At 38.0% G+C, this 20572-nt stretch overlaps 1 protein-coding gene across 3 annotated transcripts in view; it reads left to right on the top strand.

Annotated features, from left to right (window-relative positions):
• Nucleotides 1-20572, top strand: part of SNX13 (sorting nexin 13) — a 106434-nt gene that overhangs the window by 11702 nt on the left and 74160 nt on the right. For all 3 annotated transcript variants that reach the window (XM_070424395.1, XM_070424396.1, XM_070424397.1), the window contains exons 2-5: nt 8318-8430; nt 10556-10658; nt 13284-13373; nt 14982-15103. In XM_070424395.1, coding sequence (XP_070280496.1) covers nt 8318-8430; nt 10556-10658; nt 13284-13373; nt 14982-15103 — 428 coding nt within the window. The remainder of the gene's footprint in view (nt 1-8317; nt 8431-10555; nt 10659-13283; nt 13374-14981; nt 15104-20572) is intronic.

The following is a 20572-nucleotide window of genomic DNA, read 5'->3' as shown; positions in this document are numbered from 1 at the left end:
TCAATCCATGCCTATGGTCTTTAAGATAACTTGTTATGTAAAATTATTTATCTAAGATGCACCTACACTGAATTTATCTGAAATAAATTCATTGAAAAATAAAAAAGTCAATATTAAGAAAAAAATTATAAATGGAAGATTATAAGAGAGGGTTTTTCGTGCCAGCAAAAGTTACTGGTGTGCCATGTTTGGCACGCGTGCCAGGGGTTGCCCACCCCTGATCTAGTGTCTACAACTGTGAATGTATATGAAAAATAAAGGCAGTTGGTGTGACTAATATAGAACTGGAAGATTGTGGTCAGGGAAAAAATATTTTAATTTTCCAGCTTCTCATTCAAAAGAATATAATAAGGTGGTGATGAAGTTAGAGTGTGGTCTATAGTGCCTAAAGTGGAATTGCATGAAAGATGGTGGAGGCGAAATGCTTTATGATATTATAAATAGACTGTTGGATGTATTACCCTTATATATGTTCAAGTAATTCAAGATATGTAGTACTCGGGATAGAGAAGAATGTTGTGTGCCACATGTCAAGAGTTTTGAGTCCTTTGGAGATCAGTGGTTTACACAATGACTGCATATTGGAATTACCTGGAGAACTTTACACACTACTAATACTCCATTCTAACTTTGCTGCACAGTGGGAATTCTAGTGGTTAGTTCCCATCCCCAGCTATTCTTATTTACTTTGTATGGAGTGTAACCTGGGCAGTGGGATTTTAAAATGCTCCCAGGTAGTTCTACTGTGTAGGAATTGCACATGGAGGACTTTTTACAGGAAACTGGCTGGGAGCTATATTTGGGACTATGATCCTGCATCATGAAGTTGAGAGGATTGCAGGAGAAGCAGCTTTTACTTAAAGCAAACTGAAAAATTTTAGGATACTAATGTGTTTGTTTTTTATGGAACAGAGTAAACCTAGAGGGAAGCTTTGGTAGGGAGGGAAACAGTGGAAAGTTAGAGGAGGAAAAACAAGAACAGTATAGTGATTAGAGTACAGGAGAAGACTAATAAATTTAGCTCTTGGGGTGACCAAAGATAACAGGGCATATTGGGTTCAGAATTAGCCTGGAAAATAGTTTCAGCAATCCCATAGTGGTTGATAGACCTTAATGGGTTGAACTTCATTGAAAGTCCTAGCCTTGTACTCTTCTCTTTGTTAAGGGATTTGGATTGATTGTGAAGGTGGTTGGATCTTCAAGACCCATAGAGAGGCCCAGAGTTCCAGGCTGAAGTGGTTAGAGGCCCATCTGTTTTAACACCAGCAGGCAGAGACTGGAGTGTCAAGGCTTGGTCAGTTTAGCATAGCATAGCTCTGCTCACTCTGACATACTGCTTGTGAGAGTTTGACACTGCTGTACCTAACAAAGCCTTTACTATTTCTTTACTTTTACACTACATGCTTTTTAGGAACATTTTTAATTCAGTTTCAGATTTCTAAGCAACAACTGATAGGTGTCATTTTTTTTAGTGTATAAGAATTGTTATAAATTTAGAAAAGTGAAAAGGGACCTTATAAATTACCTAAGCAAACTTCTCTTATTTATACATTAGAAGTTCATGCATAGAGAATCAAAATGAGTTTCACAATGAAACCACTCAGCCTAGATTAGAGTATAAACTGTATCTGAGCCTAGAAATTTATAATTGTTAAACTGATTCAAATTTGTTTTAAGAATAAATTGATTAACTCATTTTATTAATTTGACATGTAACTCAATTTTTTTGAACTTATAAACTTGGAAAATGAGAAGAACATCAGACATCACTCAACAATGTACAACAAATTTAATTTTCTTTTAAAATTAAAGCAAGCTATTTGAAGTATAATACTGTCTTCAAGAGCTACCTTAGTTATGCAAATAGGCTTTGAAATCACCTTTGAATGAAGAATTAAAAATTTTTCAATATATTTTTGGTCAGGATAAGATAAATAGTAAAGTAGTAAATTTGGTAACAGCTTAATATATAGAAATCAAAATTATATGCTAAGTGGAAAATAAGACTTTTGCATGATTAAAGTATATCTTGTTAACTAGTAATTAAAACCCACTGCTTTTACTAAGCAAATATATGCTATTTTTTTCAAATATTTTTTATTGATTTCAGAGAGGAAGGGAAAGAGAGAGAGATAGAAACATCAATTATGAGAGAGAATCATCGATCCGCTGCCTCCTGCATGCTCCCCACTGGGGATCGAGCCCGAAACCCAGGCACGTGCCCTTGCCTTGACTCGAATCAAACGTGGGACCCTTCAGTCTGCTGATGCTCTATCCACTGAGCCAAACCAGCCAGGGCAAAGCTCTTATACTTTTTAAAATTTGTATGCAGTGGCCTTATTTCATGTGTTTGAATTACGAAACTAAAGGTAACTTTTCTAGGCTCTGACACCAAGTAGATGAAGCCTATGATGGATCATGGGGATTTAGGCTATATCAAAAGGATGCTTTAAAAAAAATTTATCTATCTATCTACCTATCTATTTGAGAGAGAGTAAGGGAGAGAGCATTGGGGAGACAAAGGGAGGGAGGGGGAGAGAGAGAGACAGACATCAATTTGTTGTTCTACCCCTTTATGCATTCATTGGTTGATTCTTGTATGTACCCTGACTGGAGATCAAACCCGAAACCTTGGCACATCCAGACAATACTCAAATCAACTGGTTTACCTAGCCAGGGCCAGCGTACTTTTAACAGCTGGGTTAAGACCTGCATTTTTGTATGTATCTTAATTTCTCATTAAGCTAGGAATAATAATAGTAATTAGCCTAACATTGATCATTGCATCATGGACTCGTTTACTACCCACACAACCACATGACAGAGGTGAGCAAATAAAGGCATACAGTGGCTACACGGCTAATATCAAAGGTGAGATTTGCACTCTGATAACTCTAACTCCAGAGTCCATACTTTTTGAGCACTATGCTATACTAACTTTATTTCTTCTTAAGTTTTGAGAAGTAAATGAGAATAAGATATGTAGAATGCTTGGTACAATTTTAGTTTTTATAGCTTTTTGGGGTACAGAATTGTGAATACAGTTTTGTAGACCTAGAGGTTAATTTGGGGAGAGTTTAAGTATGTTGTTTTCCTTAGTTCTAAACAGTACTGGTAGCTTGTTAGAATGGAAGAGTCACAGACCCCACCCTAGACATCCTGGAGCAAAATCTGCATTTAAAAACCTAAAAGTTTGAGAACTTCTGCCTTAGATGATGTTGAAGGTTTCTTCTAACTCACAGTTGGGTAGTCAGTGAATCTAGAACACCTGCCAGTGTGGATATTTCAGTATTAAGTATTATATTTAGAGAAGAAAATGGTAATCTATCAAGAATTACTTTAATGTAAATCATTGTAATGTAGATTTATTCCTGTTTTGGTTTTTTTTTTTGGCTTTCATTTTAAGTCAGCTCCTACCTGTTTGAATTTGTAAAAGGTTTCTGATATAGTACCAAATTGTCCTAAATTTTATCCTGTATTATCTGAGGAAATAATTATAACTTAAGCTTTTTAAATGGTATTAAGACATTTTTTAAAAAAAATATAGTTTATTGATTTTTCACAGAGAGGAAGGGAGAGAGACAGAGAGTCAGAAACATCGATGAGAGAGAAACATCGATCAGCTGCCTCTTGCACATCCCCCACTGGGGATGTGCCCGCAACCCAGGCACACGCCCCCGACCGGAATCGAACCCGGGACCCCCCCAGTCCGCAGGCTGATGCTCTATCCACTAAGCCAACCGGTTTCGGCAAGACATGTTTTTTTTAAAATATATTTTTATTGATTTCAGAGAGGAAGGGAGAGGGAGAGATAGATAGAAACATCAATGATGAGAGAGAATCATTGATAGGCTGCCTCCTGCATGCCCCTTACTGGGGATTGAACCCACAACCGGGCATGTGCCCTTGACTGGCATTGAACCCAGGACCCTTTAGTCTGAAGGCCAACACTCTTATCTACTGAGCCAAACCAGGCAAGCATTTAAATAAATGAGGCATGCACCTGCTGGCCACGAGTTTGACATGCTTGGGGGCAAGGCAAATGTTTTTCTTAATTTCACCAAATAAGATTATAATTTCAGGCAGTTATATACATACTAGAGGCCCGGTGCATGAAATTTGTGCACGGGGGTAGGGGGTCCCTCAGCCCAGCCTGCACCCTCTCCAATCTGGGACCCCTTGGGGGATGTCGACTGTCAGTTTAGGTCAGGGGTGGGCAAACTTTTTGACTCGAGGGCCACAATGGGTTCTTAAACTGGACTGGAGGGCTGGAACAAAAGCATGGATGGAGTGTTTGTGTGAACTAATATAAATTCAAAGTAAACATCATTACATAAAAGGGTACGGTCTTTTTTTTTTTTTTTTTTTTTAGCTTTATTCATTTCAAATGGGCCGGATCCGGCCCGCGGGCCGTAGTTTGCCCATGGCTGGTTTAGGCCCAATCCTGCAGGTATTGCCCCTAACTTGCCCCCCTGTGGGTCTGAAAAGAGTTTGCCCCTACGTTGCCTCCCTGCCAGCCTGATCGCCCCTAACTTGCTCCCTTGCCGGCCTGATTGCCCCTAACTTGCTCCCCTGCCAGCCTGATCACCCCTAACCACCTCTGCCTCGCCCCCGGCCTAAGCCGCAGTCTGGCCTCCCTCTGCAGGAGGCGACCTGGCCAATCAGGGAAGGCACCGCTGCCCCCATAACCCCGCTGCTGCTGCCACTGCCGGCCACCATGGCTGCCTGAGCCCAGGCCCTCACAGCCGCTGTGGCTGCCTGAGCTGCGGCCTGCCTCTCCTTTGTCCAGATGGATGCCCAGATGGACGTCTGGAAGATGTCTGCTCTAATTAGCATATTACCCTTTTATTAGTATAGATCAGGGGTCCTCAAACTTTTTGAACAGGGGGCCAGTTCACTGTCCCTCAGACCGTTGGAGGGCCGGACTATAGTTTTAAAAAAAACTATGAACAAATTCCTATGCACACTGCACATATCTTATTTTAAAGTAAAAACACAAAACGGGAACAAATACAATATTTGTATTTGCATGTGGCCCACGGGCCGTAGTTTGAGGACCCCTGGTATAGATATACTAGATATACTATATATTCGGCTGGTGCACGAATTCATGCTTGGATGGGGTCCCTCGGCCTGGCCGGTGATCGGGGCCGATCGGGGCCAATCGAGACCAGTTGGCCGGGGGGAGGGACCGTGAGAGGTTGGCTGTGAGAGCGCACTGACAAGCAGGGTGCAGCTCCTGCATTGAGCATCTGTTCCCTGGTGGTCAGTGCATCATCATAGTGACCGGTAAACCGGTCGTAACAGTCACTTAGGCTTTTATATATATATAGATAGGTGGGAACACTAAGAATAACATAAAGCTTATTTTTGAACAGTTCCCTATTCTGATGTTTCAATGAGCAGGTTACCTGAGCAAATGGGCACCAAACTTGCTTGATTGGATTTGTTTAATTTTATTAGTCTCTAGAATATGAAAATTTCTCTCAAACTTACTTAAGGAAAGGGTTGTCTCAAGATTTAAAAGAAATGTGACAGTAATGTCTGTTTTGTTTACTGTTAAATCACTACCATGGTAGGTATTTACAAATATTTGTTCAGCGAATGAATAAGAGTTTGTTTTCGGTGAATTTGCCACTGTTTTCAAGTGCATAATATACTTATAAGATTCTGAAAGGGAATTTTTAGACAGTTGAGCATCTCCATATTAACTAATTGTTGCATTAAATAATCTTCCCCATATTAACTTAATTGTGGTTCTTTTTTGATAAGTTTTTTAATTGTGGAAGATATGATTCAAATAGAAGAACAAAACATTTATGTAGTTTAACCAGTTAACTACCATAAGCGTCTATAGATGCAAGCGGCGAACCTTTTTTAATTAAATTCAAAATACTATGGCAGTTAACTGGTTAAAAAGCAAACACCTGGTTAAGAAGCAGAATACTATGAGTATTTGAAAAGCCCCCAGGTGTTGTCCTCCCATTGCAAGCGCTCTTCCTTTATCCCCAGAGATAGCCACTTTGCTTGGTTTTATTTTTAAGACCTTTGAATATATCAAAATTTATCCTTAATTAGTTGTTTAATTTTGAAAAAACGGACTAGCAAGCATAAATCTTAACTGTAAAGAAAGAGTAATATTGCTACTATTAGATGAAGTCTCACTGAAGAAGGTAGGTGAATAGTCTCATTTCTGCTTTCCTGAGAGTTGACAAGAACTCTTTTCAGGGAAGTCCATGGATAAGACTTTGAGTGAATCCTGGAAAATAGCATCTGTTTCCCATAGTTGGACATCTGGCAGTACTGTGGTACCAGTCTATATAGAAAAAGTAAAAAAAAAAAAAACAAAAACAAAAAACCAAAACACTGAGTGACATAAATGGAAAAATAGGAAGAATCAATATTATAAATTCTCTTTAAATCCTGTCTAAGATTTCTGTTCATGTATCATCTAATCTTTGAGAGCTTCTTAGATCAACCAGATAAAGTTGCTTTATTTTTCACTATAATGCTTATCTCCATCTAATAGAAATATGTAGTTATTTACTTATTTGTCTTTTTTCCCTTTCTGGTGTGTAAACTTAAAAAGATATGTATATATCCTACACCCAGAGTGGAGGATGGCAGAGCCCTAACTGTCCCAACCCACTTCTGCCTCCATTCCCTTTTTCCAGAAGATTGGGGGGGGAAAACACGTCAAAATGATATGCCTGTGAAGAAAGTGCAACATGTTTAGAAACACTGGTAAGAAAAGCTTTGAAAAACACCGTCAAGGGGATCCCACTACAAGGTAATCAGATTCCCCTTTTCTGGACTCCTGTAGCACAAAGGAGGTCACTTTCTGTTTCCCTTTCTAACAGACCAGACTTCTGGATTAGGCATTTTGGCTGCATATGGACTAATAATTGCAAGACCACAATACAGGGCCCAATTCCAGCTACAAAATTACTCAGTGCCAATGAATGATGTGATGGTGCCTTATAATCCTCTGGGAAAATTTTCCCATCTAACCCCAGAGGTGGGAGATGCAGGTCTAGGACATATCCAGGCTCAGACCAAATGGCAGTGCTTGGACTGCAACCAAGTAATCACTGCAAAGTAGTTCCAGGTAGCAAGAAATTACATCCAGATTCTCATGGAGACTACTGTAGGATATAGAGTAGGAGCATGAGAGCAGTCAAACCTCGTGTAAATAATGTTGCTTTGCTTTTCAAAAAATTAATGAGGGTCTGCTCATCTTTCTCCCCTTATTGAATGTAGACTTACCAGGATATGTTTTATACACTGGTTTCCCCAGCACATAGGAAGCATTCAATGATTGTGAATGAATGAATGAAAATGAATAAATACTAGTACAACTGTCCTTTCTCTCATAATTCACAGCACTTACTGTCTATTCCATAGTTTTTTGGTCATTAATTTTGTTCAGTTTAGCATCTTATAATGCTTTGTATTATTTTCTTTTGGTTCAGTGTCTAATTGTTTCATTCCTATAAGACAGTCTTCTCTGTGCTCCTTGATGGAAAGAGACAAATGCTTCCCTGTATACCTCACAGTGCAAGGCAGATGGATATAACTTGTTGAATTGAATACATGTATTTATTCATAATGACTTAAATTGCTAAAATCCAGTTTGCCTTCAACAAAAGTATTTTTATTGGATTCTAAATGAAATAGTGTTTTTTGTTGTTTTTTTAATTATGGATAATTTTTGGAGATGTTTTGCGCTCATAAATTTTGCTAAGTGGAAGTTGGAAGTTTAGTGATTATAATTTTACAAATTTCAACACACAGTTTGAATTGAAAATAGCACAATTTTCAGTGAGATACAGATTTCTTATCTGGAAATGTTAATTTAAAAAATAAACTTATTTTTACTATAGTTATATTTCAACTTAGCTTTGAAATGAAGCATTGAAAATGAGCACAAATTTAGTCTACATTTTACATATGCTTTTGCATATATAAATACACAAATGTTTTTATAAATACTTTATCATTTCTCATCCCAGCATATTATTTAACAATGTGTATAACTATTTATTTTTGTACCTTTACATTTTCACTAGATTTTAAAAAATCATTACTGATGTTCTATGAATAAATCTCTTGCTATATTCAGGTTTTGTATATCATTTCTTGGAGATAAATTTCCAACATTGTACTTAACACTTTCAAAAGTAAATATTTTAACGGTAATTAAAACAGTACTATCAATGTACAAAAGGAGAAATTTAAAACTATATAAAAGTTTTATTGGTTCCTTTATAATTCATATTTATTTTTAAAAACTTTTTTTTTGTTTGCTTTATTTCAGACCAGTCTGTCCATATGGGGATGGGGAAGCCTTGGCGTTGTCCTTTCTCTAATAACCTTTGGACCCTTTGTAATATTTTATTTGGCATTTTATATCCTCTGCTTTGTGGGTGGGTAAGTATAATCAGTTATAATTTTGCAATTCATATGTCATGTTCTGTTTTTCAAAATTGAAAAAAATAACCAAGAGAAATGGAAGTATGGTTTATTATGAATGCTATTTTTCCAAATTGTTTTTACCAAAGTTTAAAAATAAAATAGACACACTTATAGAAATAAGATGATATGGTCATTATTTGTGCCAGAAATATGGTTAGTCATCTTCAAAAATAAAATAGTTGATACAAACTTCTTTGTGATAAAGGAAAATTTTTACGATTTTTAAAAATTCCTTTTGGTTTTATTACTCCTTTAAGGTTGAAATTACTTTATTATAACAGTAACAAAATAAGTAAGTTATATTGATAACACATCAAATTTTACATGGAGATAATTGTGTTATTGATTAGACTTCTAACAATTTTAATTGTTTTTCTTTTGTTAAGAAAATTGAAACACCTGAATTTGCAGTTTTTTTCTTCATGGTTATTTGGTTTGCAGTTTATACTTTTTACCTTGCCTTGATAAACCTTTACGAGAGAGGTTTCAGTCATGATTTTGTATAGCTTCCCATGCAGAACATTTGATATCAGACATGTAAGAGAGTGTATAGATGAGAGATTCTTGTTTTAGGTATTCTAATCAGCTTAGCTGAAGTGTGCATTTTGTTGTTAACACATATGTGTGCATATGTGTGTGTGTGTGTATATATATACATATATACACACACACATATATATATAGATGATACATTTCTGTAATTATTTGTGAAATAAATACCTATGAGTTCTTTTAAAATATATTTTGAGAATCCCCAAATTTGGAGGAGTTATTATAGGTTTAACGGACTTCACTGAATTGAATAGCATATATAAACTGTGGCCTGAAAGAATGTATAAGACACTAAAGGGGTGGCTTCTGAATATATCAATTACCTATTACCTCTTTCAGGATATGGGTTTGAAAGTAATGCATAGCCATTTTTATAGGGAGTGCACCATTGACTGTTGAACAAGTGAGAATTAAAGGACTATTCATAAAATTAATTTTTATTTTAGTTTTAGTATTTTTATTAGAATTGCTTAGATACTATAACGGTGTATTGAACAATTAAGAAATAAGTGATAGGAATCAGATAAATGGAGTCCTGAATATCTTTACTGATTATAAAGATGATTGAAGACTATAGATCTGTAGCCATTTGGCTTCTAAATTACATTCCTTAATCGTAAGCTAAGGCCAGAGCTGCATGGTTGCACCTTTCCCGTGTAGGGTTATAACTGCTTTTACTTACTTGAAAGGAGATTGTCTTGAGGTGTTTCTTTGAAAGAAGAGATTTCTTCTATTTCACTAATTAAATAAGTGCTTGGCAAAAGTGAAGGAGAAGGATTTTCCAATACTTCAGAGAAGAAGGAAATTTTAGGTTTATAGAGGAAGGTAGGATCCCTAGGAACCCTTGGAAGATGGAGAGGTGGAGAATTACTTCTTTTTGACTAAACTATTTTATATAAAATTTGGGAAAGAGAAAAGGGTAATGAGTGCATTCATTTTAAAGTCACGGGAGCCTCTGCTGTTTCCTCTTTGCATCTAATTTTTTAAGGAATAATTTTCAAAAATATTTTTGGATACTTGTAAAGTATGTAAACATCCTATATAATAAAAGCCTAATATGCAAATTGACCAAATGGCGGAATGACTGGTCACTATGATGCACACTTACCACTAGGGGGCAGACGCTCAACACAGGAGCTGCCTTCAGCCCGCAGGCCCCAGGCCAGCCAAGGTGGGTGCCAGCAGGGCCCTTCCCCCCCCCCCCCCCCCCCCCCCCCAGCCTACTTATTTAAGGAGGGCTGATTTTCCTACAGTTTGAAAATGTTGCCTGAGATTTTTTTATGATTTTTTATTTTTTTATTCTGGATGAAAACTTGGAAAGGCATTATTGTGTAAATTTACAAATGTTGATAATTAATTTAAATTTCAGAGCATAGCAAAATCTGTCAATTCCTTGCCTTGTCAAAGTCACAAACTGATATTTTAGTGAATGATAAGCCACCTATTAAATCTGAAAAAATATTTGGTAATAGATGTGTTAGATTATAGTAAAATTTTGTTTTCATATCTATAATTAAATTTTTTTCAGGGGTTTTGTGGTTACTCTTCTGTTTGGAAAAACAAACTCAGAGAAGTACCTAGAGCAGTGTGAACACTCATTTCTTCCTCCAACATCAACTGGAATTCCTAAGGTAAATAGTGTAAAGGAATGTGAAACCTCAGTCCTCTTCTACATAATGATAACTACAAATGTGATCATCCATTTATGGCTTAGCAGATTTTTCTATAATTCATTCATATTCATTATAAATTTATGGGAGACTTTCTGATTGTGCCTAGAAAAATGCATTTTAACAAGTTACCTTTTAAACTTTGTCAGATGTTAAAACTGCGAATACAAATTTGGGGAAAAACAGAAAATTGGAGTGTTTTCTTCTATCCTTAAACTAGACTTTAAAAGTATCACATATATGATTTGTGTCAATGAATATAATGTTTTGAATGAAATAAATAACAAAGGAACCAGAGGGAGAAAAGGTATACTTTTTATTTAACTCACTTGAAAACTGTAGTTTGCAATTAGGCTATACATTATTTATAATTTTAATAAGTTAGGGCCAATTTTATATCATCTTGAATGTTCTTTTTTAAATTCTTTTTTCAATCCTATATAATAAAAGCCTAATATGCTAAGTGTCTAGTCATTCGGTTGTCCGTTCAACCAATCACAGCATAATATGCTAATGATATGCTAGGGCCGCTCAACCACTCGCTATGATGTGCACTGACCACCAGGGGGCAGACAGTTGACCAGTCAACTAGTTGCTATGACATGCACTGACCACCAGGGGGCAGACAATTGACCAGTCGCTATGATGTGCACTGACCACCAGGGGCAGACGCTCTGACCAGTAGGTTAGCTTGCTGCTGGGGTCTGGCTGATTGGAACTAAGCAAGACAGGCTGGACACGCTCTGGAGCCCTCCTGCAGTCCCTCCCCTGCTGGCCAACCTCCCGCATCCCTCCCCAACCCCAATTGTGCACTGGTGGGGTCCCTCGGCCTGGCCTGTGCCCTCTCGCAATCTGGGATGCCTCGGCGGATGTCAGAGAGCCAGTTTCGGCCCAATACCTCAGGCCGGGCCAAGGGACCCCACTGGTGCACAAATTCGTGCACTAGGCCTCTCATGTCATATAAATAAAATTGGATTTGAGTAAGATAGATAGGCTTCAGTTTTGCATTGTCTCAATTTTTATTGTAGGATGGGGATGGTTTCACCTTTTATAAAGAGAGACAATTGGTCTGGAGCTGGTGCTAGGAATTTAACTTTACAATTATTATTTTGTTCTATTTGTGCTAAGATGTAGGAGATTCAGAGAAAGTAATATATAAAGTATTATTTTACATTACTGAAATAACCCTATCCCACTGATTTTCATATTCATAATTTTTTCTAATACTGTAACTTTTAAAATAATCTGAAACTTTTTTGTCCTCCTTTATGACTCCTATTAATGTGTACTTTGAGTTTGCTCACAAATCTTTCTGAGGAAATGAACCTTTTCTTTTTTTGAATCAATTCTCAGCCATTTGTAGTTTCCATTCGAGTGATAAATAGAAGATGGGAATATTTTATAATTAAGATCCCAGCCTTGGCCCCTGTGGTTGGGCATCATTCCAAGCACTGAAAGGTTGATTCAATCCCCTGTCAGGTCACATGCCAAGGTTGCAGGCTCCATTACCTCTGGGGGGTGTGCTGGAGGCAGCCAGCTGATATTTCCTTCTCACATTGATGTTTGTCTCTCTCCCTCCCTTCCCCTTCAACTCTCTCTAAAAATCAATTAAAAAGATCCCAAACAGTAATATATCATAGTCAAGACTGGTATTCATAATATATTTTAGTAGATGGTCTAAAAAATAGTGATTTTGATTTGCTTTTTCTAAAATGCTTTATAAGCATGTTTTATGAAAAATTCTTAGAGGTTTTATAAACATGAACCGTATGTTTTATATGTATAAATATATACATCTATATATATATAAAAGCCTAAGCAAACAAACCACCATTCGACCAGTTGCTATGACGTGCACTGACCACCAGAGGGCAGACGCTCAACACAGGATCTCACCCTGGTGGTCAGTGCACTCCCACAGCCAACCTCCTGTGGCCGGCCATCATCCCGCGGTCCCTCCCCCTGGTAGCCGACCCCAATCTCCGGTTAGGCCAAAGGATCCCACCTGTGCACGAATTTATGCACTGGGCCTCTAGTAAATATATATAAGTAGGCTTTGGTTTGTATTTTTAATTGAAGAGTGAACCACTACTTTTCATCTTGTTTCCAGACAACTGATCTTTCTGAAGACTACAGAGAAATGAACAAATTAATTTTCTTTAGTTGTTAAAAAATCATCCCTAAGTAAAATCAACTTAAAGGATATTGTTGCCAACTGTTTTGGGCTGGGAGGGGAAAAAGGGAAGAGGAAAATTAATAATTTAACTCAGTTAAACTAACTTATGGTTTAAAGTTTCATTGAAATATGTCAACATTATCTCTGTATATTTTCAGTTTTCTCACATTCTAAATAATGTTTTCAGATTTTATTACATTTTTGAAATTAAGAATAGATTTTTATTTTTGGTTAGTAGTTTTGCTAATTTGAGAAGTAGTGTTTTGTTTTTACTAGAGTATCAAGAAATAAGGTTATTTATGTACTTGAAGATAATGACAGGAAAGTTACAATGAATATTCAGTTAGAAGTAAACCACAGAGATTTTAAATCAAGAAACTATGCAGTAAGATGTGATGGTTTCCTTTAAGTGTTTAGAAGAAATGAAACGTGAAGCCGGGACTATAAAGATCGATAGAAGATTAACTGGTGCCAATATAATTGATGAACCTCTCCAGCAAGTGAGTTTCAGTATGCGGTATTTGAATTCCATATATTGTGTGCTAGATGTATTTCTTTTGAAAATAATTTTGCTATTTATGTAACATGCTAGAAATATAATTCTACCCTTGGTTCTAAATTTAAAGATGCTGCCTTATTTATGAACTAATTTATAATGAGCTACTGTATTTAATAGTAAGCCTTTTGATTGATTTTGCATTTAGAAAAAAAGTTTTTACTAACATATTTGATAATGTTTTTAGTTATTTTATAGTTAAAGTGTAATCTTTAGCTAATGAACAAACTTACTGCTTTGGTAAATCAGACATAATTCCCTACTAGTTTTATTACTTGGTAAAGTGCATATACTTTCTTCGATTCAACAACATTCAAAAGTTAGAATTAACCACTGACTGGTTTGGCTCAGTGGATAGAGCATTGGCCTGCGGACTGAAGGGTCACAGGTTCGATTCCGGTCAAGGGCATGTGCCTCGGTTGCAGGCTCAGTCCTCAGCCTTGGTTGGGGCCTGTGCAGGAGGCAACCAATCGATGTGTGTGTCTCACATTGATGTTTCTCTCTTTCCCTCTCTCTCTCCCTTCCACACTCTAAAAATCAATGAGAAAATGTCCTCAGGTGAGGATTAACAAAAAAAAAAGACTCTAAGTTTGCCCCAGCCGGTTTGGCTCAGTGGCTGGAGATCAGCCTGCACACCAAAGGGTCCCGGGTTCGATTCTGATCAAGGGCATGTACCTTGGTTGCAGGCTCCTCCCAGCCCTGGCCCTCGTCAGGGCTCCTGCAGGAGGCAACGAATTGATGTGTTTCTCTCACATCGATATTTCTGTCTTTCCTTCTCTCTTCCATTCTCTCTAAAAATCCATGGGAAAATATCCTCAGGTGAGGATTAACAAAGACAAACAAACAATAAACAAATAAAGGTGATTAAATGTTTTTTAAAAAAGTTAGAATTAAAAATATTCTCCCCCCAAATATTTTTCACTGATTTTTTAAAATTACATGATTATTATAAGTAATGTGTATCTTAAAATTCTAACAGTCATTTGATAGATAAACCCATGTTTAGTTTATCTGAATTACAAAAACATTATAAATTAAGTTGTATTATGTGCTATTTATTGGCTAACTTAATACTGCTGGCAGTATAGAAGGTGTTAGAATTAAGTGAACTATGTCGTTTTTGTAATTTGAAAGGAATCTGAAGATATAATCTTGGAAAAATTGTGGGTTTTTTTTGGAGAATTAGGGTCCATTGGCATTACTTTTCATCTTATTAAATCAAACTGATTAAAACTCTTTATTATATTATAACATTGAAAGTTTACTTTTTTTGCAGGCACCGTCTTTGTGAATTTAGAGTGGACTTGGCCATAGATAGCTAATTAAAAAAAATTTGGGAAGCTTATGAATTGGGATACCAAAATAATTTTAAAATTTTTGAAATAGTTTTTGGCATATTGATGCTTTTAAAATAAAAGCAGTTATTTACCACCACAATTTAGTGTATAGAGAATAATTACCAATTGGCAAATAATCCTTTAGGTTTTAGTTTGCCACTGTTATTTTTAAAATCCTAAATAGTTGTATTTTTCCCCCAATATTCTTGTTTTAGGTTATCCAGTTTTCCTTGAGGGATTATGTCCAGTATTGGTATTATACACTAAGTGATGATGAATCTTTTCTTCTTGAAATTAGACAGACTCTTCAAAATGCACTCATTCAGTTTGCTACTAGGTAAGGTCACTGCATTTTTTTTTTTTTTGCTGAAAAATTTATATTGTTCGTACCAATAGTGAAATAACTTAAGTAGGAGGTGAAAATTAATTATAGTTGACCCTTTAATAACTTGGGGGTTAGGCATGCTGACCTCTGCACAGTTGAAAATTCACATGTGACTTGACTCCCCCAACCTGTAAGCCTTACCAATAACAAGCAGTCAATTGACACATGTTTTGTTTGTTATATATTACTAGTGGCCCAGTGCGTGAAATTCGTGCAGGGGCGGGGGTGTCCCTCAGCCCGGCCTGCACCCTCTCCAATCTGGGACCCCTCGGGGGATGTCGGACTGCCGGTTTAGGCCCAATCCCTGCAGTCGGACATCCCTCTCGCAATCCGGGACTGCTGGCTCCTAACCATTCATCTGCCTGATTGCCCCTAACAACTCTACATGCCGGCTTGCTTGCCCCCAACTGCCTCCCCCCGCCTGCTTGCTCGCCCCAACTTTTCCCCCCCTGCTGGCCTGCTTGCCCCCACCCGCCCTCCCTGCCGGCCTGCTCGCCCCCAACTACCCCCTGCCGGCCTGCTCACCCCCAATTGTCCCCCTGCTGGCCTGATCGCCCCCAACTGACCACTGATGGCCTGCTCACCCCAACTGCCCCCCTGCCAGCCTGATCATCCATAACTGCCCTCCCCTCTTGGCCCCTAATCACCTCTACCTTGGCCCACCACCATGGCTTTGTCCAGAAGAACGTCCGGAAGGTCTCCTGGAAGGTCTCCCAGTCTAATTAGCATATTACCCTTTTATTAGTATAAATAGAGGCCTGCTGCATGGATGGGGGCCAGCTGGTTTGCCCTGAAGGGTGTCCCAGATCAGGGTGGGGGTTCCCTTAGGCAGCGGTGTGGCCTGGGCGAGGGGCCTGTGGTGGTTTGCAGGCCGGCCATACCCCCATTGGGGTGGGGGTCCCCACTGGGGGCACGTGGCCAGCCTGGGTGAGGGGCTGAGGGTCGTGTGCAGGCCTCTTCAGTGGCCGGCCCAGGTGACCCAAGCCTCCTGCATGCTCAGGCTGGTTCCGTGGCCGCTGCCCACAGGCCCCTCCTTCAGCAGTCGGCCAGGGCAGACAGGAAGCTTGGGTTGCCAGAGGCCTCTCCTTCAGTGGCCGGCCCAGGCAACCCAAGCCTCCAGCCCGCTCCAGCTGGCTCCGTGGCCACCACCATCTTTGTCCTGCTAATTTGCATATTCCCTCCTGATTGGCTGTGGGAGTTGTGGATGTACGGTAAATTTACATATTTATCTATTGTAGATATTTTTACTATAAAACTATAGAAAAGAGATGTTATTAAGAAAATCATAATACAGAAAATACATTATTAGTACTGTACAGTTTTTTTTAAAAATCTGCATATCAGTAGGCTTGTGCAATTCAAACCCATATTGTTTAAGGGTCCACTGTATTAAAAGGTAAGTTGAACAGTAGATTATAGATAACTTGGATTATAGAATTAGAACCCTAAAAACCTTTAAATTATTCCTTTAAATTTAATCTTTACATTTACAGAATGTTTATTTTGATTAAGCCTTGTTCTCTTAGTCTCTAGGTCTGTTTCTTCCTGGGGTCCAGTCATGTTTCAAAGTCTTTCACCCCCCTTATTGATAATTTGTTCCTCCTTACACAGATACTCTATTTTATTTGAGTGCTGAGGAAATTAGTTTTTCTTACTTTTGGCATATACCTAATGGAAGTCCTCTTAATGAAAGAAGAAACCGAAAGAGCATAAGTTATTGGAGACTATTCAGTTTATTATTTGTTTATAGGAGAGAAGTGCATTTTGGTGATTTTGCTTTAAGAAACAGCCACTTGTATAGTATCTCCCATATAACAAAATATTTTGGTTTATATCCTTGTACTTGATTTTTTGAGGGGGCCATTTCATACCCAGAAATTACTTATTTTTGAAAGAAAGGATTTGTTTTTCTATGAGTTTACAGTCTTTTTATTTTTTTATTTTTTATCAAAGATTTTGCTTCCCAATACACATAGAGATTTTCTTACTAAATCATCAAAGCCTTAGGCTACATGTCATGGCCAAGAGTACACTCAAATCTGAAAGTTATTTTCTAGCCAATCCCTCTTTTTTCTCACTTAGATTCTTGAAATACATTCTTGTACTTTGGAGAATCTTGGAGATCTTTTTCCTCTAGGACTCTTACTGTGTTTTTATCTCTGTTAAATGTATGTTAGCTGCCTTACCTTTGAGTGGGCTCTGACTTTTGGGAACACTGTGAATGAGTGAAATCCACAATGTCCTGTCCTCAACATTCCGACTCAGCTCCTGTAGACTCATGCCTTCTTTTATGCAGTCAATCCACCTCATATTTGGTCTTCCTTTTTTCTACTGCTTTCTCTTTTTCCTAGCATTATTATCTTTCCCAAAGAAATCTGTCTTCTCATGATGTACCCAAAGTAGGACAGCTTCAGTATTGTCATTTTTGCCTCTAGCAAAGTTTCAGGCCTCATTGGCTCTACAACCCACTCTGCACATAGCGATTTTTCCAGCTCATCTGCTCTGTCAAAACTTTTCCTCTGTAACTCAGTTGATTCTAAGCTTGAGAGTGGGAGGTTAATTCCTCAATCTTAGGGAGGCCTGCTATAAGGTTATGGCTTGAACAATAACCTTACTTGTTGAGATAGGTTTGAATGTCTCCCTTATATTTAACACCAAACATTTGCAAAGTAGCCAGCTCTAAATATGAGTGTAGACCAGCTGTGGGCAAACTACGGCCTGCAGGCCGGATCCGGCCCGTTTGAAATGAATAAAACTAAAAAAAAAAAGACCGTACCCTTTTATGTAATGATGTTTACTTTGAATTTATATTAGTTCACACAAACACTCCATCCATGCTTTTGTTCCGGCCCTCCCGTCCAGTTTAAGAACCCATTGTGGCCCTTGAGTCAAAAAGTTTGCCCACCCCTGGTGTAGACTCATTGTGGAACACAGAAAAGAAAGGATAATCAAAGAAGATCAGAAATTGAGTTTAATCTCCTTTATTTTACATATGTAACACTAGTGAGTGGTAGGTATTCTTTCAGTCATAACAATATCCTAATGATTTTCCTTCAAAAGGGTGGGAATAAGAAGAGTTCGTTATTCTTGTGTCTGACTGCCTAAGAGTATCTTAAAATATAGCCAATTATTGACATGGAAAGAACTTTGAACTAGTAATTGAAAGACTTGTGTTTGCATCCTCTTCTACCACTTTTCTGTGGAACTGTGAGCAAGTATTTTAAACTCTTTGAATGTTGGTATTTCTCATCTATAATAATAAAAGCATAATATGCTAATTAGATGGGGTAGCCGAACGACCTTCTGGACATCATTCCGGACATCCTTCTAGACCAGTGGTTCTCAACCTTCCTAATGCCGCGACCCTTTAATACAGATCCTCATGTTGTGGTGACCCCCAACCATAAAATTATTTTCGTTGCTATTTCATAACTGCAATTTTGCTACTGTTATGAATCGTGATGTAAATATCTGATATGCAGGATGTATTTTCATTGTTACAAATTGAACATAATTAAAGCATAGTGATTAATAAAAAAAAATATGTAATTATATATGTGTTTTCCGATGGTCTTAGGCAACCCCTGTGAAAGGGTCGTTCAACACCCAAAGGGGTCACGACCCACAGGTTGAGAACCACTGTTCTAGACGAAGCCGCAACAGTGGGGGCCGAGGCAGAGACAGTTAGGGGCGATCCAGGCAGGCAGGCGAGCAGGTAGGGCCAATCAGGCAGGCAGGTGAGCTGTTAGGGGCGATCAAGCAGGCAGGCGAGTGGTTAGGGCGATCAGGTAGGCAGGCAGGTGAGCGGTTAGGAGCCAGCAGTCCCTGGATTGCGAGAGGGTGCAGGCTGGGCTGAGGGACACCTCCGCCTGCGTGTCCGCCCCCCCCCCCCCCCACCCCGCACCTCTCCCCCCCCCCTGCACGAAGTTCATGCACCCGGCCTCTAGTATGTAAAATTAGCATAAATACTACCTACCTTGTTCTGTATTCCTCACAGGTTATTGTCAGGATCAAATTCATCTATTCAGCTAGTATTTTGAGCCTATTTTGTACCAACCAGGTGTTGTGGATACGGTAGTGAGTAAAACCAAATTCCTGCTCTGTGAAATATAATGAAAATAATACTTGTGAAATGTTTTGAAAATTGTGAAAGAATTTAGAAATTTAAGTTGTTATGCCATCCAGCATCCACAATTTTATAAATCAGGAAGCTAAGGTCCAGAAAGATTAACTGGTTGGTTAGGGACACAGGAAGAATTATCATTAGATTGTTCTCAGTCCAGTGTTCTTGTTTTCCCCCCATTCCCTATCAGATATATCACGATCTAGATTATTCATCTTCGTCTCCCCACCTTTCTTTCCTCTCTTTGCAGTGCTTTTCCTGTTTTTGATTCCCCAATCCCTTTTCTTTAAACTTCATGTCATAATTTTTCCCCTTTCTGTATCAGTCTATGCTGTCAAGCTAAATATTTGGGCGATTACAGGCTAAGAGCCAGATTTCTTCCATCCTAGATTGATCTGAATTTATCTCTTTGCTTTTTCATTGGCCTTAAGCTTTGGGCAAATTAATCAGCTTCTTATAAGCCATGGTTTTGTCTTCTAAAAGACTGATAATAACTACTTTAGAGGCTATTTTCAGGCTAAAAATAATATGAAGTAAAGCTCCTAGCATACAGTAAGGCTCTGCAGTTGTTTGTTTGTGCCTTCTCTCTGAATGGTTTTATTTTTTATAATATATTTTTATTTACTTCAGAGAGAAAGGAAGATGGAGAGAGAAACGATCAGTGATGAGTGAGAATCATTGATTAGCTGCCTCCTGTGCGCCCCCTACTGGGAATTGAACCTGAAACACAGGCATGTGCCCGGATCAGGAATTGAGCTGTGACCTCCTGGTTCATAGGTCAATGCTCAACCACTGAGCCACACTGGTTGGGCTGAATTACTTTATATTTGTTTATCATTTGTCCTTTCTTCTTTTCATCATTTTTTTTATTACTGCTAAAATGTTCATCTTAATAGAAACTCTTGACTGTTTCCAATGTCAATATCAAGAAAATGGACTTTTTACAATCATTCCAATATTTCTTAATCTTGTTCTGTGCTTTCTGCTATGCACTGGGAAGCATATGACAAGAGCATAAGTTATCACCCCTATTCTTCACGTAATAATCTTATATAGGGTTATTAACCAGGGGCTCATGAAGACCTGAAAATGAATGCAAAACTTTTTTTTACCCTATTGAGTGCTTCCATAGATTTCATTTTTAAAAAAGGGCTTATACTTAGAAAAAGTTTAGAACTTAGTGTTTATATTTATTCATCACCTTGGAGAAACAATTACAGAATATCAGCATAAATTGTAATGCTAATTTTGAAACAACAGGAAGAAGAGGACATACTTAAAGTTTAAAGTCTTGATTG

Source organism: Myotis yumanensis, unplaced genomic scaffold (genome assembly GCF_028538775.1).
Source record: "Myotis yumanensis isolate MYYU_CA2020_CCGP unplaced genomic scaffold, mMyoYum1.0.hap1 SCAF_9, whole genome shotgun sequence".
Classification (NCBI taxonomy): domain Eukaryota; kingdom Metazoa; phylum Chordata; class Mammalia; order Chiroptera; family Vespertilionidae; genus Myotis; species Myotis yumanensis.
This window is presented reverse-complemented; position numbering and strand designations above follow the sequence as displayed.